Consider the following 26,247-nt stretch of genomic DNA (forward strand, 5'->3'; position numbering starts at 1 on the left):
TTAAAGGGGCCGCGACCCGGGGCTCGGCAGTTGCCGGAGCCCCGGTACCGGGGGCTTTTCCACCCACCCCACCCTCCCCCGTAACCCCGCCTCCCTTGTCACCCCGGGGGCGGGGCTGCGGGGAGCTCTGCCCCTCTGACGCCACTTCCTACGGGGGACGCGGCGGTCCCGGTGCCGCCGCCCGTGCTGGGCCGAGCGGGGGCCATGGTGGTGCTGCGGGGCGGCGCGGGCCCTGAGGAGCCCTACCCGTGAGTGCGGGGCCCGGGGCCTGGGGCCTGGGCGGGCCGTGGGGCGGCTGTGGGCCTGTCGGGCCCTTGCCGCGGGGCCGTGAGGGGTCTCCCGTGGGCCCGGTTGCGGCCTCCGTCCTCCCTCCGGGCCGTCAGTGTGGCCGCGACTCCGTCCCTGTCTCCCCCTCCCGACCCCAGGACCCGCCGGTTCCCCCCCCCACCCCCCCGTGGGCTCCTCGCCCCGCCGGCGTGGGGGGGGGGGCTCCGCGCCTCCGGTGGGGACCCCCGAAAAGCGGGGCCGGGGGGTGGGGGTGGCGGGAGGAGGCGGGTGCGCTGCCCCGGGAGAGCTTTTGTCCCACCGACCTGGAGCAGGAAAGCGCCTGGAGCCGGAGGCGGCTGTGTCAGAGGCGGGAGGCCGTGATTAGGTTAATGGGCTAATTAATGTTTACCCCGTGGAAGGTCACGGGTGCTCCCCGGGGACACCGGGACCGGAGAGGCGATGTGCCCTGGGGTTTGCTGGGCCCGGTGGGCTTCCCGCTCGGCCCATGGCCCGGGGCTGCTCCCCGTCCCTCCCCGCGGGGGGAGCCCCGAGTGGGCTGGGGGCCGCTGGCCCTGCGAGCAGAGCCCCGAGGCCACCGCTCCCCGCCTGGGATAACGGAGGGAGCGGGACCAAGCTGCTGGGAACCGTGCCACGGCAGCCGGGCAGCCTGCGGGCTGGCTCTGGCCGGGGGGGGGGCGGTGTCTTCACCAATGCAGCAGTCCGTCCGGCTGCGGTGGCTTTGCTTCGAGTGTCGGCGCTGTGTCCCACTTGCTAAACGGTAAATAAGAGGAACTGGTTAAAAATCTCCCGGTAGGGAACAAGGGGCTTCTTGTTTCTTGCCTGGAAATGAGAACCTCGGGGAGCTGTGGAGTTCATCTCCGTGGGGTCGGTGTTTGCTCCGGTCCCCGGGGAACGAGCTCTACCGGGACCTTGAGCTGTGGCTTGCATGGGAAGGGATCCCGACACTGAAGTTACCGATAAAGGACTGAAAGCAGAGCTCGTCCAAGACCAGCTGCTCACTCCTGGCTGGGTGCCCGACGCTGTAAAGCCTGGCTCTGCTGGCACAGACCTAAGGTCACCGTCACCTGTGAGTCTCCCCGGTTGGAAATGAATGCTGCAGCTCTGCTGAGGGCCGGCAGGCAGAGGCGGCCGGGCTGAACGGCGGACGTGGCAGTGCAGGGTGTCGAGGCGGGGTGCCAGACCCACGAGCACACGCCGGGCAGCTTCGGCACTGCCGCAAACGGCCCTGGATGATTCGGGGAGCGAGAGGCCCGTGTGGCTCGGCAGCCCGTTCTGATGCTGAGGAGCTGGGGCTGCGCCTGTCCCGAGGCCTGAGCCTTGGTGCCGGGCAGGGGGTCCCTGTGCTGGGAGCAGGGGGTCCTGGCAGCACCCCGCTCCCACCCTGGTGACACTTGCATAGCTGTTTTTAACATCTTTTTTTCCTCCCCTCCAATGGAGGTTGGAGGATGAGCGCTCCTCTTTGTCCCACTACCCTGAGTTAGGGTTCCCCCCATCTGTGAAAACAGGGTAAATATTTACTGTGTGTTGCCTTGGACTCTTTCTCTTTGAAGGGCTTTTTCTATGGTGCAGCCACCCTGGGGCTGTGCCAGTGAGCCCTGATGGCTCCTGGCAGTGCCAGGCTCGCAGCTGCCAAGCTCTGTGTACTCAAACCTCTGAACTGGGGCTGGCGGTAAGGTGACTCCCTCTATTTTTTGTTTTTTCTTTTTTGAACCACCTTTGTATCAAAACTTGATCCATGAGCCCTGGTCGCTCTGTGTTTGCAGCTTAGGTTACAGTTCCCCACCCTGCCTGTTAGTCATCGCCAGGGATACGCGCATCCCTTTTATTTCTTCCAAGGCCACCTCTGCCGATGTTTTCTCACCAGCTGGAAGGGGGAGAGGTTGTCTGTCCCCCCACCCCCAGCAGCAGAGGCTCCATCACTGCCTCCATCCAGGGGAAGGGCAAAAAAAAAAAATCAAGGCTTTGGCATGGGTAAGCAGCTGGCTGCCTTCCCAGCCTGGTGGGCCGTAATCGGATGGTGCAGCCCGCTCTGCCTTGGCTGCTGAGGATGGCTGTGCCAGCACCTGATTGCGGTGCCGGGTGTCCCCTGAGCCCCAGGGCAGTGGAAAGGAGGGGACACAGTGGGGACAGCTGTGTCTGGTGGGAGCACAGGCCCGCAGAAGGGGCAAGACCGTGGTGCTGCTGCCATGGCAGGGAGAGCAGCAGTCAGCCTTGCTGCTCCCCTTCCAGCCCTGCCCATATGGTTGTGTGTGGGTAGTTTGTTTTGGTGGTGTTGGTTTTCTCGCCCACCTTCTGCTGTGCTAAAGGAAACCCACACAAACCGGAGGGGAAGCTGCGATGCAGAGACCTCAGCAAGTGGGCAAAGAACAAGCGAAAAGATAGTGAAACTTCCTGTCTTTGGCGGAGTTTTAGTGAGCTTTGAAACCAAAGTGGTTGCATTAAGTGCCCAGTGAGCTTCTCGCTCATCATTTGGTTTAATTTTCACATGAAATCGTCTTAAGTTCTATCGTTGTTTCTAAATTGTGCATGTGTCTAAGTAATGTCCTGACCATAGAATTGTTATTAACAGAAGCCAAACACCCTTGGGTGTACCTGGCAGTGGTGCAGTCTTTCTCCCAGGGGCTGTAGCTTTATGGCAGTGAAGTGTCCTGCTGCTGGGGCCGGCTGGCTCGCTGCCCGTTGCCTGCTCTGGGTGGTGCTGGGGCGGCCGGTGTCTGCTCTGGACCCCACTGGCTCATGCCATGCAGGTGCTGCGTGCTGGCCACATCTCCAGAGGATGGAGAACCAGCAAGACCAGCCCTTGCTGGGGTAGGGGAGCGTCCAGCTCTGGGGGGAGTGGTGGGGAGCAGCCACAGCAACATAATGGTCTGGAGGGAAGAACTGGCCCAGCCAGTAATGATATGGCCAGGGCAGGTGTTACCACTGCCTTCAGGGATCGGATGGTAGAGCCCATTGCCGATCACTGCAGAGTCTGCATGACAGGATGGTGCCGGCGGCTCCAGCAGCACACTCTGGCTAGGCGATGGCAAACACAAGGTGCGGCGGGTGTCCGGCTGCGTGGGGCACCTTGGGGTCCCTCCACAGCCTCTGCCTCCGCAGAAATGAATCCCTCCATTTTGCCTCGCATGCTGGTGGAGTTAATTACCCAGAACGTCTAGTTGCTAATGCACAGCTGCTTTAAACAGACCAAGTCCTTGGAGCAAGCCGTGGTTCAGCAGCATAGCATGCCATGAGGCTGTTAGCTGTGACCAGAGGGGCACAGGGCCCCGTGGAGGAGGATGCAGTGCCTATTGCACTAATGCTGATGGCTGATGCTCTGCCTTCCCCATCGTCCCCGCCGTGGGCTCTCCCCGTCCTCGCGCTGCTGTGGCTGCCTCAGGCCCTGGGGGTCTCAGGTGAGCTCAGTCCCTTCTGCCATGTGTCCCTGCAGGAGGATCGAGGACTGCCTGCCCCCGCTGGAGGACTCCCCGTCCAAGAGGTTCTCCCCCTCCAAGCGAAAGCAGTATTATATCAACAAGGCCATCCGCAACTCAGACCTCACCCCCAGGGCCAAGGGGCGCAAGAGCCTGCAGAGGCTGGAGAACAGTAAGGATCCGGGGCAGGCTCCGAGTGCTGACTCCTCCCGGGCTGGGTCTCTTCCCCAGGGCAGGGAGCCGCTGCCCCTCAACTCTCTGATGTGTGGCAAGCAGGGGGTTGCGGGGGGTGCAGGGCTTCTCTGAAGGCGCTGCGTCCCCTCTCAGGGGCTTTGCTCTTCCCCCTCAGCTCGCTACCTGATGACACTTCTGGAGCGAGATGAATGCGGGAGCGACGAGGGAGAGCTCGCCCACTCCGCCACTCCGAGCATCTTCACTGAGGCTTGTAACAACGAGACCTACGTGGAGGTAGGCGCAGCTGCCCGCCTGCTCGGGGCTTGCTGGGGAGGCCCTGGCATGGCACGTGCAGTTCTGGCCGTACGTGGTGTCCGTACCTCGTTCCTCTGACCCAAGGAGCCCTCTGCCTCCCCAGCCTGAGCTGCTGTGCCCTAGCTCCTGCCTGGTGTTGGAGTGCACCTGGTGCCTGGCTGCTGCCATGTGTGCTGGGGGCAGGTCAGGTCCCAGGGCCCCTGGTCTTGCAGCCTGTGGGGTGGGGGATCTCCAGGCAGATCCTCTTGCGGAGGATCCACACAAATGTGCGGTGCAGGGGCTGGGTTCTGCTCGGAGCCTGGCCAGGACAGATTAATGGAGGCTGCTCCTGCCCCCGGCAGCGCCCAGAGCGCTGCCAAGTGCTCCAGTACACAACGTTGTACCTGCGGAGTGACTAACGCTGGGTGAGCTGCAGCACTTCCTCCGAAACAGGCCCCTTGCCAAACCCCCTCTGTTGCTTCACGCTGCCCAGCCGGTGTTGCGATACTGGCCCTGTAACTGGGTGTTTTGAAACTCGATTTCTCTCCTGTTTGATGCTCAGGGCTTTGACTGCAAAGCAACCTGCATGGTCTGTGTGTGCGCTCTTGGCTCTGGAGAGCTCTTCTCTCACTCATTCAAGCCAGGCTTAGGAAGCCTGATGTAGACCTGGGTTTGAGACTGGGTTGCACGCATGGGCTCTTGTGTCAGCACTTGGACTCCAGTAACCATTAAAAAACCACCTTTGTCTGTTGGCTCCGAGTGTTAAATCTGCACCTCCTCCCAAAGCGGTTGTTACAAGCTGTAGTGGATGATCAGGAGCTGGAGAGACAGGGAGAAAGGTCATCATTGCTGCAGCTTGTGTCTGCCATGGTCTGTCTCCATGCTGGCTGGGGCAGTGTCGCAGCCCAGCCCCGTTCGTTCCCCTCTCCGAGCTGCTGTTCTGCTCTGCCTGGGGATGGGTGGGTGAGGAGGAGGCTCCGAGGGTGGCTGTGCACTGCCGGCTGCTCCCTGGAGACCTCTGCAGTGGGGCCCGGTGGCTTGTGTTGTCAGATCTGGAATGACTTCATGAACCGGTCGGGAGAAGAGCAAGAGCGAGTCCTGCTCTACCTGGAGGAGGAGGCCAGGAAGAAGCACAAGAGGAAGCTGCCCATCAAGAATGAAGACAAGTGGAAAGGTGCTGGGAGGGGATGCTGGGTGGGGAGAACCTCTCCCTTTCCTCCCTTGCATGTGTTTTGGGAAGGGTGCTCTTCCCCAAGGGCTGTATCCTGCTCCCTGCCCTGTCCGCTCGTGATGGGGCCAGGGGATGACAAAGCCAACCCTTCGGGTGCTGCAGCGGGGAGGGTTTATGCCCAGCAGACCCCCCATGGACCCAGGAGGGTTCATGGGAGTCAGGAGTGGCTGGGGCAGCGGGCAAAGCAGCTGTCCCCCGATTGCAAACCCCTACATCTCAGCACCCTCCAAAGGCTCCTTGGCTGGGGACAGTTTTGCTGGTCTGGGGCTTGCTTTGTGCAGGTCCAGGAGCGAAGGAGATGGCCAGCGGGGGTCCTCCAGGGTGGTTAGGGGGACGCTGGGCTCCTTCCAAGAGGTGATGCTGTGCGGCTGCAGCCAGAGCCGTCCCGCGCGTGCTGGGGATGTGAGCTGTGTCCGAGTCCCTTCTGTCTTCTCTCTGTCGGCTCCAGAGCACCCTGCCTACACGCCCAAGGAGTGCTTCCAGCGCATCAGCCGCCGCCTGCGCTCCACCCTGAAGCGGGGCCGGATCCCCATGGTGAGCTGGGGGCTACTGGGGGTGGGGCAGGGCTGGGGCAGGCAGGGCTCCAGCTGCCAGTACCCCACGTGCAGTTTCATCTGGAGCCACGTCCTAAGGGCTGTCCCCTGACTTTGTGTGCGGGTGCTGAGCCAGACAAGTGCCAAATTTCAGATGGGCTCCTGAGGAACGTGCTCCAGTTCTCGTATGACCTCTGCAGCGGTGGCTGATTGCAAACAGACATTCAGCTCCCTGTGCAGATAGGTTTTCCTGGCTCAGTTCAGATTTTTCTGGTAGTTACAGGACACTTTTCTGTGGTTGTTTCCCAGTCTCTGCTTGATGAGCAGCAGGTGACAGGGGAAACCCGGCATGTTTGCCCACAGGGGCAGCAGTGGAGCCTTTGGGGTCTTCAGAGCAGTCCATACAAGGCTGTTTGGAAAAACTCAAATGCATTTTGAAAGGGGTAAAACTGCATAAACTGCTGAGCAGACAATTAAGCCTGAATGGAGAGGCAAGCGTGGCCTTGTGCCGCCTGGCTTGGGGAGCCGAGCTGCCACATGTGGCCCCGGTGCTGGTGCCGTGCTGCCTGCCCAGACACTTGCTCTCCTGGGCCCCGGGGGTGCCTGGCTCCCTGTTCCCTCTCTTCTCAATGGTGCTGTTTTCCTGCTCTGTTTGTTTTCCTTGCTCTAATTAGAGTCTCTAAAAGCAGCCTCAGCTCCTCCTGCCCGCTGGCTTCTGCTCAATTTGTTCTCAAATGAGACTTGCTTCTGCAGCTTGTCTCTGGGGTCATGGTGCTCTGGAGACCTGCATCGAGCTGATCTTTGCCTGTCAGGAGAAAGGGAGATGTGAGGCATGAGGCTTTCCTGGCTGCCTCCGCTCTGAACATGAGGGACGATGCCAGCCCTTGGCACACAAAGTACAAAGTTGGCAGGGTCTGGATTCTTCCCCGCCTCAAGGGCTGGAGAGGGGAGCTGTCTCCTTTCCTTGTGCCTTCCTGCTGTCTCGTATCGAGGTGACTTGCCTGGGAGCTGCTGGCGATAACTCCTCGGGACTTGGCGGCCCCGTCGTGCTGGGGCTGTGCAGACGTGGCAGGGAAAAGGCAGTTGTCACAAAGTGCCTGTGGCTCTGCCTGGCCCCAGCTGGGGCAGCAGCTCCTCAAAGGCAAAACGTGGGTGCTGCAAGGGGCGCAGAGCTGTATGGGGCAGGTGGCTTTGCCCACATTGTGGCACACAGGGTGAGCGCCGGCTCCCCTTGCCTGTTGCTGCAGGGTCTGAGCAGGGTCCGGCCACTGCTACCCTCCTTGCTGACAGCCCCTGCTTCTCCTTGCAGGGGACGCTGGAGGGCCTGGAGGAGGAGCTGCTGGCCTTCTTCTCTGTCACCCCTCACTCCGTCTACACAGCGCTGATGGACAACAGGTATTTCCCCCCTCCTCGGGCTCTGTGGGTTGTCACCGCTCCTGCCCCACAGAGCAGGGGCTGGTGGGGGCCGGGATCCCGAGCCATGCTCACCCTGCGTGCGGGGGTTCCCAGTTCACCATGGCCTGAGCCAGCTGCCGTGCATGGATGCTGCTCTGCCTGGGTTCTCTGTGCCCCAGAGCTGCCCCAGGCTGCAGAGGGGCTCTGGGAGCAAAGGAGACCCCTCGGGCAGGCTCGGGTGTCCTTCTGGGGACATTTGCCTGGCCTGGCCCCTGCGGAGCCCACAGGGGGAGGGTTGCACTGGGGAATCCCTGCGCAGGGGCTTATAGCACTTTGTGCTCCCTGTCTCTGATCCGTGGGTCCATGGGAGGAACGAGGGCAGGGCGATACTCGGGAGATGCTGGTCTGAGACATGTCGGCTCTAACCCTGTCCCCCATCTCCCCCAGCTTCGAGCGACTCCTGCTCCATGCGCTCTGCCAGTACATGGACCTCGTCTCCGCCAGTAAGAGCCTCGTGTTTCCCTGTTTGTTTTTGCTTTTGTTTTTCCCTTCTCTTCATCGCTATCTCTCCTCTCCAGCTCAGCCTCTTCCTCCCTTCCTCCTCCCGGCCCCACCTTGTGCTGCGGCTCACAGATAACCCTGCTCTCCTGCCTCTGCTAACCAAAGCTCTCTCGGGAGCCTCGGCTGTGGTCACACCGCTTTGCCAGCACTGGTGGCGGGTGGGCAGCATCAGCCGCTGCCAGGGGCTGAAGCCCAGCAGCCAGGCTGATGGCCAGGCCCAGCTCTGCCTGGGGATCTCTCATTCGCAGCAGTGCTGCCACTTCTCCTCTTGGTTCTGGGTTTGGATGGCCCAAAGCAAGAGGCTGCTCGCAGGGCTCCCTCTCCTGTGGCTGCTGCCTCCTCCCGCAGAGAGCGGCCGTGCCTGCACCCTGCCCGTGGGTTTCCCTAGAAGGTCTTGTTGCCAAGGCAGGGGAGGAGAGGCACCAGGCTCTGTCCCCATGGAGGAGTCTCTGCTGCTGAGTGTTTCATTAGCAGCTGCTTGTGGAAAACAGCATGAGAGCGCTAATGATGCGAAGTGGAGCCCGTGCCGGCAGGGATGCGTGGAGGGGGCTGGGGGGAACAGTTGCCTTCTTTGCAGAGCACGGGGGGAACCGGTGCTCGCTACGAGCTGCAGGGAGGAGGGGAGGCAGCTGGGCTGGGAACATGATGTTTGGGACCCACAGCGGGGGGAACAGGGGTGTGCTAACTGGTCCCTCTCACCCCCAGGTTCAGACATCGAAGGGAAACGTCAAATGAAAGTGAGCAACAAGCACCGCGTCTTCCTGCCCCCCGAGCTCCTGCTCTCAGACTACCTGGGGCAGATGAGCTGATACCCCCGAGGGACACCCCTGCCCCTCGCTTGGTGCGCTGAAGGCTTCCTTCATCTGCTCCTGACCTCTCCCAGCCCCGCCGTCCCCTCAGGTCTGGCCTGCTGCCCACCTCTCCCCTTGCCCGAGCGGGCTGCAGCACAGACCAGCTCGCCCCGCTCCGTGCCCTCCTTGGGGGGCTCGTCCCTTCCCCTTCTCCAGGGGCAGGTGTTTGATGGTACGGAGCTGGGGGGCTCATGGCTGCGCCCAGCTGGCTCACGGGGCAGCGCCGCGCTCCCCTCAGGATGCCAGGACTCGCTCCTGCGGGGCAGCCGGCAGCGTGGCCCTGCCAGATATCGCTGGGCTCGAGGCGTGGGTGCAGCAGGTGCCTATCTGCCGTGCTCGCCTTGTTCCCCGAGTTTGCAGTGCTGCTTCCTGGCTGGAGCTGCTCTCCCTGGAACTGTTTGTGTGTCTATTTATAGCCCAGGTGCTTTTAAAAATAATCGGGCTGGGCCAAACCCACCTCTGGCACTGACGCTCGTGGGGTGATTTTGGTCCAGATTCTTCTGTGGTGAAACAGCTCCTCGCGGCTGCTGAGCAAACACTGAGCGAGCGGAAGAGCCTCGGGGCCGTCACGTTCCTGGGGGGACGGCGCTTTGTCCAGCACCCACAGCCCTGCCGCCCCTGATGTGGTATTTTGGGGGGGGCTCAGCCCCTGCCAGCCCCCTTGGGCGGAGTGCGGAGTGGGGGGTTCTCCACTCCGAGCTCCTGGGTGCTCTCATCCCGCTGGTGTTTCAGCAGCGCCCTGTTCCCTACCTCGCGCACCAGCCTGCGGCACGTGGACCTGCCTGCACCACAGGGCTCCGGGCTGTTTTTAAATGTAATATAGCCTGTGTTTTTTATTGTGTGTGTGTGTGTGTATATATTTACTTGTGTGTGTGCTGGAGGCGTGCAGCCTGGCCTACCGGGGCCCTGTGCTCTTGCTGCTTACCCACAGCTGCCATGGGGGCAGATGGGGCAGTTTGTAGGTCTCCCTGTGTCCCCCACGTGTCGAGGGCTGCTCGCAGGGGTTCATCGCAGCTGAGATGCCCTGTGGGTGGGGGTCCTACTCTGACGCTGCCGGGGCTGTGCAGGGTGTTGGACCCCCCCCTCCCCGGGACTGTCTCTGCCTATTGCAGCAGCACCCCCAGCCCCTCGTTGCCTGCTGGGGGTGTTTGCTGGTTGCTCTGGGCTCCCTGCCCTGAAGACACTGGCCGCCATTAACCGAGGGGACCCCCAGGGCTGTCCCTGCAGGGCAGGGGGGAGCCCCCAGCACACCCTTGCGCCTCATTTGCTTGTGTGGCTCGGGCACGGGTGGCTTTCAGGAACAATAAACCACGGTGCTCCCACACTCTGGCTGTGTCTCTGCGTGGGGAAGGGGACGCGGGTGGGTGGAGGTCGCATGGTGGGGGGAGCCCTCTGGTACCGCCCGCAAAAGGCGGGTGCGGTCTGGTCGCAAAAATATGGAACGCTTCACGAATTTGCGTGTCATCCTTGCGCAGGGGCCATGCTAATCTTCTCTGTATCGTTCCAATTTTAGTATATGTGCTGCCGAAGCGAGCACGGTGTAATGTCGCCCCCCGACAGTATTTAACGTTCCAGAACGCAGATATAGAAAGGATAGGGCGATTACTGGTCTCCTCAGGAATAGACACGTTGTGCGCCCCCCCCGAATGTCTGATTTCCGAACACTCGCTTCGCCTCAGCTTCACCAAAATCTCCCAAATCCCCAGGCTTTTTTTCCTCTCTCTGCCCCGCTGTCTTCTGGGTAGTCCTACATGCAAATTACAGCCACTGACTGGCGCGCACCCCCCCCCCCCGAGCTGAGGGCCTCCTGCGCGGGGTGTCCGCAGCGGTGCCTGAGTGCGCGGGGCGGGGCGGGGCGCAGGCGTGCGGCGCGCAGCCCGCAGGGGCGGGGCGGGGTCCTCGTGCGCGGCGGGAGGCGGTGCGGGCCGGTGAGTGCGGCCGCTCCCGCCCCGGTGTGATCCCCCCCCCGTGAGGGGCCGGGCGCGGTGTCCCCCGCTCCACCACCCGCTGTGGGGCCGGTACCCTGGCGGGCAGCACCCCTCTGCTTCCCCCCCCTCGGCCGGCCGGCGGGGTCTCCTCCCTGCGGCAGGCCCGGTTTCCCCCCCCTACGCCGTGAGGGGCAGGCCGCGCTCCCGCCCCTGGGCCTCTCCCGGTGCGGGGTTTGTCGTGTGTCGTCGTTCCACCCCCCTCCCCCCCGGGGCTCCCCTACACACGCACAAACACACCCGGGGGCGGGAGTCCCTGCTTGCCCCTCGTGAGCGGGGGGCTGATGCCCTTTCCCCACCCGGGTGCTGGGGGTCTCGGTGGCAGGGCCGGTGTAACCGGGCCTCCCCCTGCGGCCTGTGACTCGTGGAATTGGCTGTTTTTTGCTTCCAGGGAGGAGTGAGCACCTTTCCCCTCTCTGTGGGGTCCCGGGGCTTGGCCAGCGGCGCAATGGACTTGGCGTATGTCTGCGAGTGGGAGAAAAAGCCGAAAAGCAACCACTGCCCTTCCATTCCCTTAGTGTGCGCGTGGTCCTGCCGGAACCTCATCGCTTTCACCACAGACCTCAAAAATGAGGAGGAGAAAGGTACAGCGCGCTGGTGGAAGGTTGGGTAACGTCTCCTGGAAACTCACAATGTGTTTAGGCAAGTCCGGTCGTCAGGAACCACTGGGCCGGGTGGCCTGTGCTCTGCTCTGACCCTGAAATCTCTCACCTGCACTAATCAACACAAGAAACTTGGGCTCTTTCTTTTCCTTGCATTCCTTAAATTTAATGGCTGTTTTGTTCGCTGGGGAGCGGTTCTCACTCTGCTAAACCAGGGCAAGCTCTGTGTTGGGATCTGGTACCTCACCTGAGTTGCCAAGCACAGTTATTACCCTTCCCAAAATTGCTTGATGGAAAATACTTTGTCTTCCCCTGCATCAGCTGAGGCTCTGTGGGTTTAGAAATGCTGGCTGCGTAGCTGGTAACAAGGGACAGTGATTCACTTCTCTTTTTGTGTAGATCTCACCCATATGGTCCATATCATTGACACTGAGCATCCGTGGGATGTGTATTCCATTAACTCTGGCCACACTGAAGTCATCACTTGTTTGGAGTGGGATCAGTCAGGTGAGCTTGGATTCCTTCTCGTTAAGCCTGTGTCCCACTGCTAATGCGTGTGTGCTTCCTAAAACAATGGGATAGGATTCGTCGTGAGTTTGTCCATCGCTTCACAGCCTTGGTTGTCTCCATTCGAACTGCGCTGGGGTGGTTTGATTTCTCAGTTGATTTTTTGGCTGTACCCCCTGGTTCTTACAAGGTGCCATTGTCGTAGGCTCCAGGCTGCTCTCAGCAGACGCAGATGGCCACATCAAGTGCTGGAGCATGACCGATCACTTGGCCAACAGCTGGGAGAACACCGTGGGCAGTATGGTGGAAGGGGACCCGGTTGTGGCCCTGTCCTGGCTGCACAATGGCGTGAAGCTGGCTCTGCATGTGGAAAAGGTTTGTCCCAGCTCTGCAGGAGATCCGGTCAGGAAGACTGGCTCAGGTCATTAGCAAAGGACTTTAGAAACCCCTGTCTGTGTTTCTCTGCTCTGGGCTTCCTCTCTGGCCTTGGGCAAGTCAAGTAGGGTATTTTTCCAGTCAAAAAAAAAAGTCAGATTCCTAGTTCCTGCTGAATTTCAACAGGGGTTGGATGCCTTGTTTCTCTTGGCTCTTTAAACATGTCTTCTTTAGTCTGGTGCTTCAGTTTCCTTGGCTGTAAAATAGAGATAAAAGCATTTCTTTGCCTACCAGTAGTAATTCAGAAGAAACGCATTCGAGGTCCTGAGGTTTGATCCAGGGATTTGGGAAGGGGAACCGTATGCATATGGAGATAAGCTGCTTGTTTAGAAATGCGTCTAATTCTGTCAGACTCAAAAAGAGCAAGTCTGCCAAGTAGAAGTTACCTACTTATGTTTTTTTAAACATTAACTCTTGGGGTCTCCCACAGAGAAAAGCCTTTCCCTCTCTTTAGTACTGGAGAACCTGAGACACAGGGATGTAAAGGCTTGTGCAGCGGGTTGGTGTCGGAGCTGGATTTGGCCACAGGAGGGGAGAGGGGGTGTCGGTCTTTCAGGTTCAGTCCACATAAGTAAGGTTGAAGCTCTGGGTCTGGGGTGCTCAGAGAGCTTTGCTGAGGGGCTGGTGTGTTCCTGCTGCCACCCGCACAGCGACACCGGTGCAGGGGCAAAGGGGCCTCTCCAGGGTCACGTAGCTGAGTTGGGTGTGTGAGCTCGGTGCCCTCATCGGACTCTGTTCAACTCTGCAGACCGTGCTGCAGTGACTTAACGAGGATTGCTCTGCAGTCGTGAGCGCACTGCGGGTATGGGGTGCAAATGTTGTCATGTTGTTGACCTTTGTTCACAGTCCGGAGCATCAAACTTTGGTGAGAAGTTTTCCAGGGTCAAGTTCTCTCCATCGCTGACGTTGTTTGGTGGGAAGCCCATGGAGGGCTGGATTGCTGTGACCATCAGTGGGCTGGTGACGGTCTCTCTCCTCAAGCCCAATGGGCAGGTGCTGACGTCCACAGAGAGCCTGTGCCGCCTCCGCTGCCGCGTTGCCTTGGCAGATGTTGCCTTCACCGGTGGGGGGAACATTGTGGTGGCCACGTCGGATGGCAGCAGCACCTCCCCTGTCCAGTTCTACAAAGTCTGTGTCAGTGTGGTGAATGAGAAGTGCAAAATAGACACTGAAATCCTGCCTTCCCTCTTCATGCGCTGTACCACGGACCCTGCTCGCAAAGACAAATACCCAGCAATCACTCACCTGAAATTCCTTGCTCGGGACATGTCAGAGCAGGTGAGCATCTGCTGTTAAAGCAAGTAGGGGTTAAATGAATAGCCAGGAAATAGCTATTTGCTCCACCTTTGGCTTCCCCACATGGCCCTGGAGGTGAAGGATCGTGTCCTGCAATGCCCTTTGTGTTTCTAGCTGCTCTTTCTGGAAGTGCTGCTAGTTCAGCTTCACTGTCAAGCAGGCTGCACTTAAAAGGTCTGGGAGTCTAATGGCTGAGCCCTCCAGTTCGTGAAAAAGCAGTCTGAAAAGCCCTGTCCTTCGTTAGCCTGATTATGCTTTGCTTTGTTCATTTTCCAGATCTGGTGCTGGTTGTTAGGGGAGCTCTGCTGGGCTGTCCGGGAGGTTCTGGGATGTGAAGTCTTTCATCTTAAGGTCTCAGCTTCAAAGCAGCCCCTCTCCAGAACACTTAGAGCTCTTGATCTGCGTGACTTAATTTAGTAGCTTAACTCCATTTGCCAGGGGATTGATAATACGATTCTGGAAAGCTAAGTGACTCAATGAAGCCTAACCTCTCTTCTCTCACCTCTGGTTAGGACAGAGTACCTTGTTGGAGAACACAATGTCTGCTCTGGCTTCAAAGTCAGTTCAGTTCCTGCCCTTTTCTTTACGTTTAGTTTGTGGTGTGTATGAATGGCATTGGCAAGTCACAGGCTTGAGAGATCATTTGTGATGCAGAGAGGCTGTGATGACACATGGCAGTTCTGCCTCTCTTTCCTTCTAGCTGGAGCTGGGGACTTCACTGTTATGTATTGCTGATATTCCACTAGCGAAAAGCAGAGGATTGTATAAACTATTGGGAGAAGGAGCCTCAAAATACAGGGGAGAGGTGGAAAATGCAACAGGATAGCGTCTTTCCCTAGCGTAAAGTTTGTGCATGTGGTTGCAGTATGGGTTTCTGTTTGCAGGTGTTGCTTTGTGCTTCCAACCAGAACAGCAGCATTGTGGAGTGCTGGTCTCTGCGGAAAGAGGGTTTGCCAGTCAATAATATTTTTCAGCAAATCTCTCCTGTGGGTGAGTTTCTGCACCAGATACTCTTAAAAATAGGAGCATGGTCTAAGTAAAAATGCAAGACAGGTTCTCAATCTGTTATCACATATATGGGATTATCCAGAGTCCCATATTTATTTTTCAGGTGTTCTCAGTCACATGCTTTATTCCATCTGTTTGCATCTTAGGCAACAAATTGCTGGTTTCCAGGAAGTGGTTTGATTGTTATTTTCACTCAATAAAAGACATTTTCTGTGTTATGCTGTGCAACTGCTCTTCCCGCTGAGAACCGAGCGAGCCGAGCCTTCTAAAGGAGAAAGACTGTGCAGCAAAGCTAGTTTAATTAAGCTATCCAGTCTGCATGTTTTTTCCACCTCATTTCAGATATTAAAAAAAAATCAAATCCATGCAGTTTGTTCCAGTGAAATATAAAGGATTATTGTACATAAGGATTTTTTTAATCACCACCAGCAGAGCCTTCCATCAAAAGAGATTTAGCAAAACAAGTTGTTGTTTGTACAATTCAGAAAAAAAATAGGGAAATATGAGGGAAATATACTGGTCTGGTAGAATGAACAAATAGTCAGTTTCTGATTTGTAATCCCACTTAGTTGGGGAGTGTGGGCAGAAATTGGGGGGGTGTATTTGCTGATCTCTTTGGGGAGAGATGTCTCACTTACCTATCTTTCACAGTTGGAGACAAGCAACCCATGATACTGAAATGGCGGATTCTTTCTGCCACCAATGACTTGGATCGGGTTTCAGCTGTGGCTCTGCCGAAGTTGCCAATCTCCCTGACCAATACTGATCTGAAGGTGGCGAATGACACCAAATTCTTCCCTGGATTGGGTAAGGAGTTTCTATTGTCTTTCTCCTAAATATGTAGTTTTTACCTGAAACTTTACATTCCTCATCTTCTGAACTGTTGCTGAAGTAAGAATGTGGAGCAAACCATATGAAATGCTGATAGGAAAACTGTCAAAGACATGCTATCTTCCTGGCCATCCTGTTTCATTTCATTTCCATGGAAAGAAGCGTATCTCTGTGAAATGCTGACATCGCCTCAAGATACAAACATGCCTGTGAGCCCACAGCCTTTTGGGTGCTGTCTTGTTGCCACGTGGGCTTTCAATGGTGGCTGCTTCTCTGGGCAACATCTGGGTTATACTGGGAGGAGTCGCTTGCTCAGCCCTTGGTTGCCTTCTCTCCCCAGGTCTGGCTTTGGCTTTTCATGATGGCAGCGTTCACATTGTTCATCGCCTGTCCTTGCAAATGATGGCCGTCTTCTATGGCTCTTCCTCCCAGCGCCCAGTGGACGAGCAGACTATCAAAAGGCAGCGAACTGCTGGACCCCTGGTTCACTTCAAAGCCATGCAGCTCTCCTGGACGTCTCTGGCCTTGGCTGGCATTGATAGTCATGGGAAGGTATTGTGCTCTGTTATGGGGGCGTGGGTGAGCTGTTCTCATCCAGGCTCTCTCTAAGTGGCAATGGATCACTCAGGAAAATGCTGGGAATGTTACATCCAGCTGCATGATCCATGTTAAGCAAGAAGGGATGCATCCTGTTACTGCAGAACTTCTGTCGATGGGTCAGGAATGAGCTGCAGTTGGCCTGTGTTGTATTGTAGCTTTGTGGAATGTTTTCAAGCGAGTTCTTGACACAGGTTTTCCTTTGCCTTCTCTCTTCAGCTGAGCATGCTTCGCATCTCCCCCTCCATGGGCCACGTGCTGGACATGAACATGTCCCTTCGTCACTTGCTGTTCCTGTTGGAGTATTGCATGGTGACTGGCTACGACTGGTGGGACATTCTGCTCCATGTCCAACCTAACATGGTCCAGAACCTAGTGGAGAAGCTGCATGAAGAGTATATGCGCCAGAATGCAGCCCTGCAGCAGGTCAGCGGGAGCAGAAGCTCCCTGGTTTTCTGCAGAGGGTGGCCATGTGGAGGGGTCTCAGTGACTGGGAGGAGGGAGTAGTAATTGCCAGTGCTCAGTAGACAGACAGCACTAACTACCTGTCTGTGCTGGCTCTGAATGCTTAAGCAGTACTTGAAGTGTGAAGAACCTCCATTTCAGCAGTGTTCATTTTCACTTATGGGTCTCTACCTGTTGGAAACTTCTGGTGCGATGGTAATGTCTATTTTTGGCAGAGATTCTGGGAACAGTAGCACTGTTTGTACATGCACAGAACAGTATTCACGTGCACAGAACAGTATTCACTATTCCTGTCATTCATGTGGCAGAAACGGAGAGTAGAGAATAAAGCAGCTTGCTTTAATGAGCTTATTCTAATTCTGCTTTTACTTATGTATTTTTCATGGTGTCTCTCTGTCAATCAGGTCCTCTCCACGCGCATTGTTGCCATGAAGGCATCTCTCTGCAAGCTCTCCTCCAGCACAATAGCCCGTGTGTGTGACTACCATGCAAAGCTGTTCCTGATCGCCATTAGCTGCACCTTAAAATCACTGCTACGCCCGCACTTCCTGAACACCCCGGACAAGAGTCCTGGGGACCGACTCACCGAGATCTGCTCCAAGATCACGGATATAGGTAGTGATTGCTTGTAGCATCTGGCACTGCATTCTGAGTGTTTTGTATCCCCTTTTAGGTTTGATATAAAGTGTCATGGTCTCACAGTAACTCCCTGGGTTTGAGGAAGAGGAAGGTGACCCCTCTTGTCACTGCAGGGACAGGGGATGAAGTTCAGATCTGTCATCTTCCTGAGCCAGCAGATGTCTTGCTTCTGTTTCAGACATTGACAAGGTGATGATTAACCTGAAGACAGAAGAATTTGTCCTGGACATGACCACGTTGCAGTCCCTGCAGCAGCTTATCCAGTGGGTGGGAGATTTTGTGCTCTATCTGCTGGCCAGTCTTCCTAACCAGGTGAGAGCCTGGGGTCCTGAGAGGAGGAAAAATAAAAAACAACTGTCTGCAGTGTTCGAGTAGCTTTAGCCAAGTGGCACACAACCCCAGTGTTCCTATTGAAACAGGCACTTGGGAGAAGAGTATAAGAAAGAGCAGAAATACAAAATGGTCCTTTCTGTGCCCATCTGGGCATCGGTGGTGTAGCGACTGGCAGCTGCATTCAGAGAAGCAGGCTCAGTAGCTGCATGACTTGTTTCCACTTTTGATGAATCTCTGTATGCCTCTGACCTCCACAGCATCCTCTGGCAGTGAGTGCCGCAGGCTGTGTAGTGCTTGAAAAAAGGTGTTGTCTGAAAATGGAGCAGTGGGTCTGGCAGGCTGTGTGTAAGTCCCAGTCTCAGCTGGTTTTCCCTCTGCAGGGCTCCCCTGTGCGGCCGGGACACAGCTTTCTGCGAGATGGAGCGTCCTTGGGCATGTTCAGGGAGCTGATGGTGGTGATCCGTATTTGGGGACTGTTGAAGCCAAGCTGCCTCCCTGTCTACACAGCAACCTCTGACACCCAGGACAGCATGTCCCTCCTCTTCAGGCTCCTAACTAAACTCTGGCTGTGCTGTAAGTGTTTGCCAGTTTCCCTGAACAAAAGAATCCTTCCTTAATGTGGATTGTCATGAAAGGAATAATTGCTGGGAGTAACTTCTGAGTGGGTCCATAGTGTGTAGAAAGGGCAAGTACAGCTGCCAAGTTTATTGTTTTCTGTGCTGTGTTGGCGGATGGAGGAGGAAACTGCACGCAGTTCTCTTGGTCTCTAAATGAGAAATCTAAGGATCACACTGGTTCTCTCTCTTTGCTTCATTTTCCATGCAGGTCGTGAGGAAAATCACATAACTGAGCCAGATGATACCCTGATAGACGAATGTTGCCTCCTGCCCAGCCAGTTGCTCATTCCCAATATTGACTGGTTGCCTATCAACGATGGCATTATCAGCAAGCTGCAGAACAAACAGCTTGTCCGGCTGCAGTTTGGGAAAGCTCCTGGGCTCGTTGGTCACACTGTCTCTTCCCAGTTTGATGCCTTTGTCAGGTACAGAGACCCGAAACGTATAGGTGGTGTGGTGAGAAGAGGGTGTCGGGAGGCTTTGGGATCTCTTTCCAGCTCTGAGAGGTCAGTGGGTTTGGGACACCTGCATTTTTTGGCTCGTCCACTTGCTGGTGTGACCCAAGAGCAGTTTGTCCTCTCTGCTTGAATTCATTTCTTAAGTTGCAATGGGCCAGGGATCATATTGAAAAGAGATGGCAAATGGAGGGGAAAAGAAACATTAGTTTGTGATTAGATTCATGTCAGCATGGCCTTGAATCCCATGGCACTCGATGGACTAGGTAGCCAAAGCCTGCATCATGTTGGCCACTGAAATGCAGCTCACTGTCCTGGAAACAGCTTTTAGAAAGTGACATTCTAGAAAAGTTGCCATTCTCTTTCTTCCCCAGGGCACCTGGTCAGCCCAAAATTGATCATCTGAGGCGGCTTCATTTAGGAGCATACCCAACAGAGGAATGCAAGTCGTGTACCAGGTAAGCAATGCAAGCGTAATCAGTGCAGAGGAGGTCCTGGCAGAAACTCAAACTGCTCTTGTCATTCAAAAGCTCTTTCAGTCTCTGTTTACGATCCTAGCTGGTATCCCAGTAACATTTCATCTTAATTGTGTCTGCAGGAGGAAATGCTGCTTCTATAATAAGGCTTTTGGTGTATGGCACTACCCCCTGCATTGGAAGAAAGCATTTGTGTTTGTGTTTAAGGCATCCCTAACCTGGGAGACTGAGATCCTTAAAATGCTTGTTGAAGAGCAGCCTCGCCGACTCGAAATAGCTGCTGCTGCATCACTGCTGCATGGCTGTTAGATTAAAAATCTGATTACTTTGCCTGGCGCAAAGTAACCCCAACTCTGTGAGAATTAGCTATATCTGTCATTGCCAGTGATTGAGCTGCGTTTTATCCAAGGGCTGAGTTGTGCGTCACAGAATAAATATGATCCTGCCTGAACAGAAAAATCTGAGAGCAGTCAGGCTGCGCAGGTAAACGGAGACCAGAATTTGGCCTGTAGGAGTCTTTATTAGTGATGAGAGATCCCCAGCTTGTTTTGCAGGTCTGGTCTTTAAATAAAACTACCTGTGTTCTTGGAGAGGAGCTGGTGAGAGGAAATAATCACAGTAACCATGGTGCCATTTTTGGGTCATCTTTCAAACTAAGCTTGCATTTTAAGTCCCTTTGCGCTGTCCTCTTCATCCACCCTCACAAAAGAGCCTGGATTTCAAAATAATGGTGTGGGGAGCAAACATCCATCTAATGATGTGATTGAATTAGCTTTAATTACTGGTTTTAATAGAAAGTCTCTGTAGCAGATCATTTTTACAAGATGACTGTCTGCTGTTTTATGTATAAATAGCAGCTGGGAGCTGTTGTCTTGAAGACAGCCTTCTGTTCCAAGATAACCTCTCTTCATTTAAGATAATTGCTCACATGGTTTCAGCTGGTTTTTAGTGCTCACAAACATCACCTGCAAATGACAAAAGCTGGTTTCCTCCTCAGATGCCTTGCTCCCTGCCTGATCCGTACAGATGCCCCAGTAGTGCTGGCTTTTTTCCTGGGCTTCTGTCTCTCCTGGGCCTGGCTGCACCTCTCTGTTTCTTTCCAGGTGTGGCTGTGTTACGATGCTGAAATCGCCAAACAAAGTCACAGCGGTGAAACAGTGGGAGCAGCGCTGGATCAAAAACTGTTTGTGTGGGGGTCTGTGGAGGAGGATGCCCCTCAGCTATTCCTGAGCGCACCTTCTGTGGGGCACAGAGGGAACAGCAGGCGCCAAGCAGAAGAGCCGCTTGGGGCTTCCTTCCTTGGAGGTGTTTGGGACAAAGGAATGGCAGCTCTTCTCCTGAGCTCTCCGAAAGCATCGCCCTGATGCTGCCTGTGAGACCATGCCGAGCAGCTGCCGCTTTTCTTGCGTTGATCTTTCTGCCCTAAAAAAGAGGGGAGGGAGCTCTGCTTCTTTTGCAGGGAAGAGCTAGAAGGGAATGCCAGAGGTTTCCCTGTCAGTGTCAGCTGGGGCCAGGGGCCTGGGAGGGGAGAGCCCTGCTGCCTTTGTGTCTCTGGGCTGAGCAGGCGGAGCGGCTGGGCCTCAGTGTAAGCCTTTGCCTGGGCAGAGAGTGGTCACAGGTGGTGGGTGAGCGTAAACAGGCAAAGTTCCCAAGGAAAGGGGAGCAAATATACGGTACCTCATGCTCATCCTTTGCTACAGGCTGCTTGGGAAGTGCAGCATGGGCTGGTTACTCCCTGTTGCCCTGCACTTCTCCATCCTTTGAGTAAACTTGCCCCTCTGATGAGAGACTTCGCCATCGTAGCTATTTGTGTTTTAACGGAGCAATTTCTTCCCCCTGCGGAGGAGCGGGAACACGAGAGTGTTGCTGCCTGGAGCAAACCCCTCTGGCTCTCACTGAACCAGGAGCTCATTTGTAAATAAAAGTTCCCTTAATTTTGTACAGAATATTTGATTTGTTTTCAAAACTTCAGTGGTCTTTCATGTGACTTTGGTCGCACAGCACGTGGCCAGGACAGTTGATGCACGAACAGAAGAGAAGTGGGAAAGCCCAGTTAATTGCTTCTCTATTAGGAAAGGAGCTGCTATCATTTGCAAAATTGGAAGGGGAAATTAATGTTTTCAGGCTTCTGTCAGGTTATTGTGGACACAAGAGGAGAAAACATCAAGTCATTAGGATTGTTGTAAGTCTCCAGCTTCAGACGAAGCCGGACACTTCAGCATGTTTGAGGAAGAGCGTTCACGCTGTACAACTCTGTTCTGTTCCCACGGTTAGGCAAAAAGTTGCATCAACCTTTTGCTCTCATTTGACGGTGCTCAGCTACCACTTCACTGGGTGCTCTTACTTGCTAGAAATTGCAAACTAATGGTTCTAACCTCATTGCATCTGCTGAATGCAGTAGCCCTGGCCGTTTGATGGTCGGATGGGAAGGACCTAGGTGCTCAGTGGTGTGTGGCCACTCGGAAGTTGTCTGGAGCAGGCAGCTGCCTGCTCACAGGGGAGCAGCTGGGGAAGACCTGCCTTGTGCTTCTGCTGAGATCAAACCAGGCTGAGGGTGCTCAGCACCTTTCCGGAATCAGACCTAAACATCTGCACACTTTGACAAAGCACAGTGAGATGCTTAGAGCTGAGCTGTGGCTTGTCTGGCTGGGCAGGAATTTGGCCAACAACTGCGTGTCCCCAGGGACCATTCAAGGGAGGGAACAAGCCTGTTTTTATATATTCCTTTCCCTCTGGAACTGCATTCTCATTTATTAGTGAAAAATTGAGCTGATGGCAAAGAGCTTGTGTCTCAGCTCTACTTAATGTTTTGTTGTATGGAGCTGGTCGCTGCCTTGCTATTCTGGTAATTAAGGAAAATCAAATGGCTAATTAGGAAACTACAACTTCTCATTAAAGCTCTTTTCCCCTGTAAGTAAACCTGTAATCGACCTGGGCCTTCGTTAATCTCCTTTTTCTCAGAGAACAGGTTTGGGGTTATTTAACGTTAGACTTCTGTTGCTCGCTGTTTGTACGGAGGTGGGAGCATGCGGCCACTCTGTGGGAGGGTGGACGCTCGCTTCTCCGCTTCGCCTCCCACCCGAGATGGAGCCTCGCAGCTGGGAGCAGCTCCCCGAGGTGCTGGCTGAGCTCCGGTAGGGACGGAAGGTAGGTTTTAAAATCCAGACCTGCTTTCTCCTCCTCCATCCATGATACGAGGGCCTTCTGCCTGTACCTCCCCCTCCTCCAGCCATGTGTCCATCATTCCTTGTCCAATTGCCCCGCTCCCAGGATGGGGATGCTGGAAGGGACTCGCAATTCCCTGCCACAATGCTCCCTTGTGCCTTCGCCCTGGTCCACCTGCCCTGGCTCCCCTCTCTCTAAGGACTGAGTGACCCCCAACTACGGGAGGGTGAGGGGCTTCTCTGCACCGAGGTCTGTCACTGGCCCTGCCACAATGGGGGACGCATGTGGGGGTCTGAGACAAGGACCAGGGTCCTGCCAGGGCCTGGCCGGGGCAGCAGTGGTGACAGCTGCTCCTGGGGCTGGAAGGAGTCTCTTGCAAGCTGGGCTGCAGCAGGAGGAGGGGGCTCTGCCTCACCCCTACCCCTCTTGAAAACCAGCGCAGGCCAAGAGCTGAACGCAGGCGTCTCCTGGCCCAGCCCCCTTTGCCTTTCCAGGGGTCCCTGGGATGGGGAGCGGGGCTCCCAGCATGGACCTTGTCTGGCCTTGTTGCCCCCCACCCCACCCATGGGAGCCGGTGCCACCCTCCACCTTATCGGCAATTTGCAGATTCTGCTTTAACAAATAGTCGCACAATGACCCTGCGGGAGGTCCCAGCTTCGGACCTTATCGCCCCACGGCTGTGCCGCAGGATGTGTCTCCTGCTCCCCCCGAGGTGCAGGCGCCTGGTCAGGGACGATGGGCTGGAGGTGCTCATCTGTGAGGTACGGGGATGGGAGTGGGGCCAGGAGGGGTGCCGGGGGGTCGGCAGAGTCCACATGCCCCTTGAGGAGAGCCCGCTCTGGGGCAGAGCTGGGGTCAAGCACTCACAGCAGTGAGTTTTGGGGGGTCTCAGCACATGGCCAAGGCAAAGGAGGAGATGGGGCTCACTCCAAAGGTGTGGGTGCCAGGGAGGGGTGGTGGGAAGTGCAGGGGGGATCTGGCCACACCGTCCCCATGGGCTCAGCTTCAGCATCTCCCCACTTTGTGTCCAGCTCCTCCCAGTGCTGCACACACCCCCTGGGCAGGGGGCTCCCATGCAACCTCCCCCCAGCCTTGGCAGCTTTGCAGGAATCATCATTGCTTTATTGCAGCAGGTCGCAGTCAGCGTTACAGGCATGTTCAGCAAAGCCTGTGGCTTGTGCCAGCCTGGGGGGCTGGGACCCCCTGCCCTCCCCAGCTGGGCTCTGTGCTTTGTGAGCGGGGGGCCAGGGACGCCCTTCCCCTGGTTTCTTGCCAGTCCCCTGGCCCAGCCCTCCTCCTGGCGTGGGGGGATGCTCCGGGAACAGGTCAGGGCAGCAGTGGGAGCCCCCCGGCACTCTTCAGCGCGGCCTTCCCCAAGCAGCAGCGTGGGTGCTCTGGCCGTGCTGGCAGCAGCAAGCCGTGGCGTGAAGCCGGGTCCCTGGGGACGGCTCAGCGTGTGTCTCCCTCCACAGCCGCAGAGGCCATAACGCTGTCGATCCAGGCCACGTACGGGGCGATGCGGGTGTAGATGGTGGGTTTCTTGTAGTTGCCGCAGACGCGGGAACCGGCCGTGACCACCCCCTCGGCCACCCCGTTGCAGACCAGGGGGCCGCCGGAGTCTCCCTGCAGGACCAAGGCCCATCAGCACTGCTGTGGGTTTGCTGGCCCGTCCCAGCCCATCTCCCACCCTGGCAGCGGGGCTGGGGGTCTCTGACTGACCCAAGCCTCTGCGAGGGGCAGAGCTTCAGCCCCTGGGTGCTCTCAGCCACAGGTTTCACCTGCAGGAGCTGTGGGTTTGGGTCAGTCCCGTCCCCCCTCGCCAGCCCTCGTTCGTCCCCTTGCTCTGCTGACAGCCCAGACCCCCGGCTCTGCCAGGACGTGGTGGGGCAGGCAGGGGGGCTTTCAGTGTGACCCGTCAGTGGGTCCCCTTGGGGTGCTCTGGGTCGTGCCTGTGGCCTCATCCCTGTCTCCAGGCTCACAAGAGCTGCTTCGCCGCAGCCAGCACAGGACAAGGAGCCCCCATCACCCTGTCAACTGCGATGGGCATTGCAGCCCCACACCCTTGCCTTTTCCAGGTTGCAAGTATCCTTCCCCCCCGCCCCGCCACTCCCAGACCCCCGAGGGGGTCGGCAGCCCCAGCCCCTGGGTCCGGCTGTGGTTCTGTGTCCTGGCAAGGAGGGGGCGGGAGGCCGGGGTGAGCGGTACCTTGCAGGTGTCCTTCCTGCGGGAGTCCGTGCACATCATCTTCTCGGTGATGGTGTGGTCGTGGCGGGTGCGGTGGTTGCAGACGTCGCGGCTGATCACCGGCCGCTCCACCTGGTAGAGCTTGTCCGGCCGGTGGCCGCTGTGGCTGATGGTGCCCCAGCCCGCCACCTCGCACACCGTGTCAGCCGCCACATCCCTGTCCTCCCGCTGGAACGGCAGCACCTGCACGTGCGTGTTCAGCTCCGCTTTCTCTTCCAGCTGCCATGAAGAAAGAGGGGAACCGGCTCAGCAGGGGCCAACAACGGCCCAGGACCCAGCAGGGCACAGCGAGCCCAGCCCTGACACCGGCACTGCCCCAGCCTTGGCCGTGCTCAGGGCTTCACCTTCTGCCTGCAGCCCCCGGGACGCAGCTGGAGACCAGAGCTGCAGCCGTGAGGACCATGGGGAAGACGGAGGCGTTTGGACACAGCCCAAAGGTCTTTGGTGGGGGAAGTCGGGACGGTCCCATGGGATGGGGAAGGAGGGATAGGGGAACCGAGCAGTCCCAGGGTGGCCTCAAGGGTTTCCTCCCACTGCGGTCAGTGACCCCGCGGTGTCCCAAGGGGCAGAAGGATTTGCAGGAGTGGGGCTGTGCCTGTCGGGTAGCGGGAAGGAGAGTCCCAGCCAGGGTCCTGGCAGCCCCGAGCCCACCTGGAGGAGGAGGAGGTCGTCCTTGTTGTTGTGGATGTTGCTGCCAGGGTGGGGGATCTGGGCGCGCACCCGGTACAGGCGTTTGTGTGGCTCCGGCTCTGTGAGCGAGTGGGCGCCAAGGAGGACCTGGAAGACTTTGCCGTCCCTGGAAGAGAGGCAGCATGTGGGGTGTGGGGGCTCTGCCCACCCCGTGGGGCACACAGAGCAGGGGGTGTTGCTGCACCCAGCCATGGCAATGGGGTGCCAGAGAGCCCCCCCCACAGGGTGCCACGAGCTCCCAGGGGTCCTGCAGCCCCTGCCCAACCCTCACAGCAGGTGGGAGCAGAGCCCTAGTGCTCCAACACTGGGGGTCAGGGCTATGGAGCAGGATTTGGCCTGAGGCCAGCAGCCACCCCCCAGCATGGAGCAGCCCCCACACTGACACAGCCCCCCTCCCGCACTCACGTCTCCTCAGTGCAGTGCGCAGCGCTCAGCACCCACTCCTCGGCGATGAGGAAGCCCCCGCAGACGTGCTGCCCGTCCAGCTGCAGCGAGGCCATGTACGGCCTCAGGTGGGGCTTGGCCTCATAGCCCCCCAGGATCCGTCCCCGGGGCTGCCCTGTTGCAGGCAGGAGAGAGGCTGGGTTAGCTGGGCATCGGCCCAGCCCGCCCAGATAGAGCATGGGGCAGGGTTACCCCGGCGGTTCCCCCCTGACATCTCTGGACCCCTCCTCGTGGGCCACGGCAGCACCTGGCTGCAGACGGAGGCAGGAATTGGGGGGTCAGGTGGGACCCCCTGTGCTGGGGACATTGCTGCCCCAGCCTGTCGCTGTCCTGGGGTGTGGGGGGGTGCACTCACCATTCACCATGGCCCCTAGCAGCAGCAGAGCGAGGATAAGGATGGGAGTGGGACTTGGCCCCATGGCTGCAGTGGAGCCCAGTGGTGCCTCTGCCCTGGCTGTGGGGTCCGTGGGGCAGACACTGCTCGGCCGGGGCTGGGGCTTGCTTTTATGTCCAGCTTTGGGGCTGCAGGGGGGCCAGGAAGGGGCAGTGCAGGGGAGCAGGGGGGGGTTTCCGCAGCGTGGGCTGAGTGTTTTTAAATATTCAGCTTATAAAAGGGGTCAAGAGTTCCCGGCATAAACAGCACGGGAGGGAGGAAACAGCCTGTCCCAGCTGCCGGAGCTGGCACCCGCCACCGGGGATTTCTTGCACCGTTGTTTTC

General features: G+C 57.2%; 3 protein-coding genes and 1 non-coding gene across 4 annotated transcripts; 2 read left to right on the forward strand and 2 right to left on the reverse strand.

Moving 5' to 3' along the window:
• The first annotated feature begins 113 nt into the window (after positions 1-113).
• On the forward strand, positions 114-10,064 carry R3HDM4 (R3H domain containing 4). Its single transcript, XM_069790626.1, has 8 exons — positions 114-248; positions 3,719-3,873; positions 4,051-4,169; positions 5,220-5,343; positions 5,849-5,934; positions 7,243-7,328; positions 7,776-7,831; positions 8,595-10,064. Exons 1-8 carry the CDS (start codon positions 205-207, stop codon positions 8,696-8,698), a joined length of 774 nt encoding a protein of 257 aa, XP_069646727.1. The 5' UTR covers positions 114-204; the 3' UTR covers positions 8,699-10,064.
• A 106-nt stretch (positions 10,065-10,170) lies between these two features.
• On the reverse strand, positions 10,171-10,277 carry LOC138686638 (U6 spliceosomal RNA). The gene has a single exon (XR_011325944.1). It is a non-coding gene; the product is annotated as a U6 spliceosomal RNA (small nuclear RNA).
• A 281-nt stretch (positions 10,278-10,558) lies between these two features.
• MED16 (mediator complex subunit 16) lies at positions 10,559-20,932 on the forward strand. Its single transcript, XM_069790628.1, has 15 exons — positions 10,559-10,668; positions 11,117-11,309; positions 11,727-11,834; positions 12,040-12,209; positions 13,116-13,547; positions 14,450-14,555; positions 15,225-15,380; positions 15,745-15,956; positions 16,221-16,427; positions 16,871-17,081; positions 17,284-17,417; positions 17,819-18,011; positions 18,264-18,480; positions 18,885-18,968; positions 20,090-20,932. The coding sequence occupies exons 2-15, from the start codon at positions 11,174-11,176 to the stop codon at positions 20,214-20,216; spliced, it is 2,493 nt and encodes an 830-aa protein (XP_069646729.1). The 5' UTR covers positions 10,559-10,668; positions 11,117-11,173; the 3' UTR covers positions 20,217-20,932.
• A 2,319-nt stretch (positions 20,933-23,251) lies between these two features.
• LOC138686616 (complement factor D-like) lies at positions 23,252-26,058 on the reverse strand. The gene is made up of 5 exons (XM_069790632.1): positions 25,885-26,058; positions 25,491-25,644; positions 25,047-25,191; positions 24,357-24,614; positions 23,252-23,774 (listed from the first exon to the last, which is right to left on the reverse strand). Exons 1-5 carry the CDS (start codon positions 25,946-25,948, stop codon positions 23,601-23,603), a joined length of 795 nt encoding a protein of 264 aa, XP_069646733.1. The 5' UTR covers positions 25,949-26,058; the 3' UTR covers positions 23,252-23,600.
• Between the last annotated feature and the right edge of the window lie 189 nt (positions 26,059-26,247).

The sequence above is a fragment of the Haliaeetus albicilla genome, chromosome 8 (assembly GCF_947461875.1).
Source record: "Haliaeetus albicilla chromosome 8, bHalAlb1.1, whole genome shotgun sequence".
In the NCBI taxonomy this organism is placed as follows: domain Eukaryota; kingdom Metazoa; phylum Chordata; class Aves; order Accipitriformes; family Accipitridae; genus Haliaeetus; species Haliaeetus albicilla.

What these genes read in the sequence shown, in the direction of transcription:
- R3HDM4 (XM_069790626.1), top strand. Translation starts at nt 205, where the DNA reads ATGGTGGTGCTGCGGGGCGGCGCGGGCCCTGAGGAGCCCTACCC. An exon ending in CCTGCAGAGGCTGGAGAACA is followed by an intron (nt 3,874 to 4,050) that starts GTAAGGATCCGG and finishes CTTCCCCCTCAG; the next exon opens with CTCGCTACCTGATGACACTT. An exon ending in CATGGACCTCGTCTCCGCCA is followed by an intron (nt 7,832 to 8,594) that starts GTAAGAGCCTCG and finishes TCTCACCCCCAG; the next exon opens with GTTCAGACATCGAAGGGAAA.
- LOC138686616 (XM_069790632.1), bottom strand. Translation starts at nt 25,948, where the DNA reads ATGGGGCCAAGTCCCACTCCCATCCTTATCCTCGCTCTGCTGCTGCTA. An exon ending in GCTAGGGGCCATGGTGAATG is followed by an intron (nt 25,645 to 25,884) that starts GTGAGTGCACCC and finishes TGCCTGCAACAG; the next exon opens with GGCAGCCCCGGGGACGGATC. An exon ending in GCAGGAAGGACACCTGCAAG is followed by an intron (nt 23,775 to 24,356) that starts GTACCGCTCACC and finishes TTGGTCCTGCAG; the next exon opens with GGAGACTCCGGCGGCCCCCT.
- MED16 (XM_069790628.1), top strand. Translation starts at nt 11,174, where the DNA reads ATGGACTTGGCGTATGTCTGCGAGTGGGAGAAAAAGCCGAAAAGCAAC. An exon ending in CTCCAAGATCACGGATATAG is followed by an intron (nt 17,082 to 17,283) that starts GTAGTGATTGCT and finishes CTTCTGTTTCAG; the next exon opens with ACATTGACAAGGTGATGATT. An exon ending in TGGCCAGTCTTCCTAACCAG is followed by an intron (nt 17,418 to 17,818) that starts GTGAGAGCCTGG and finishes TTCCCTCTGCAG; the next exon opens with GGCTCCCCTGTGCGGCCGGG.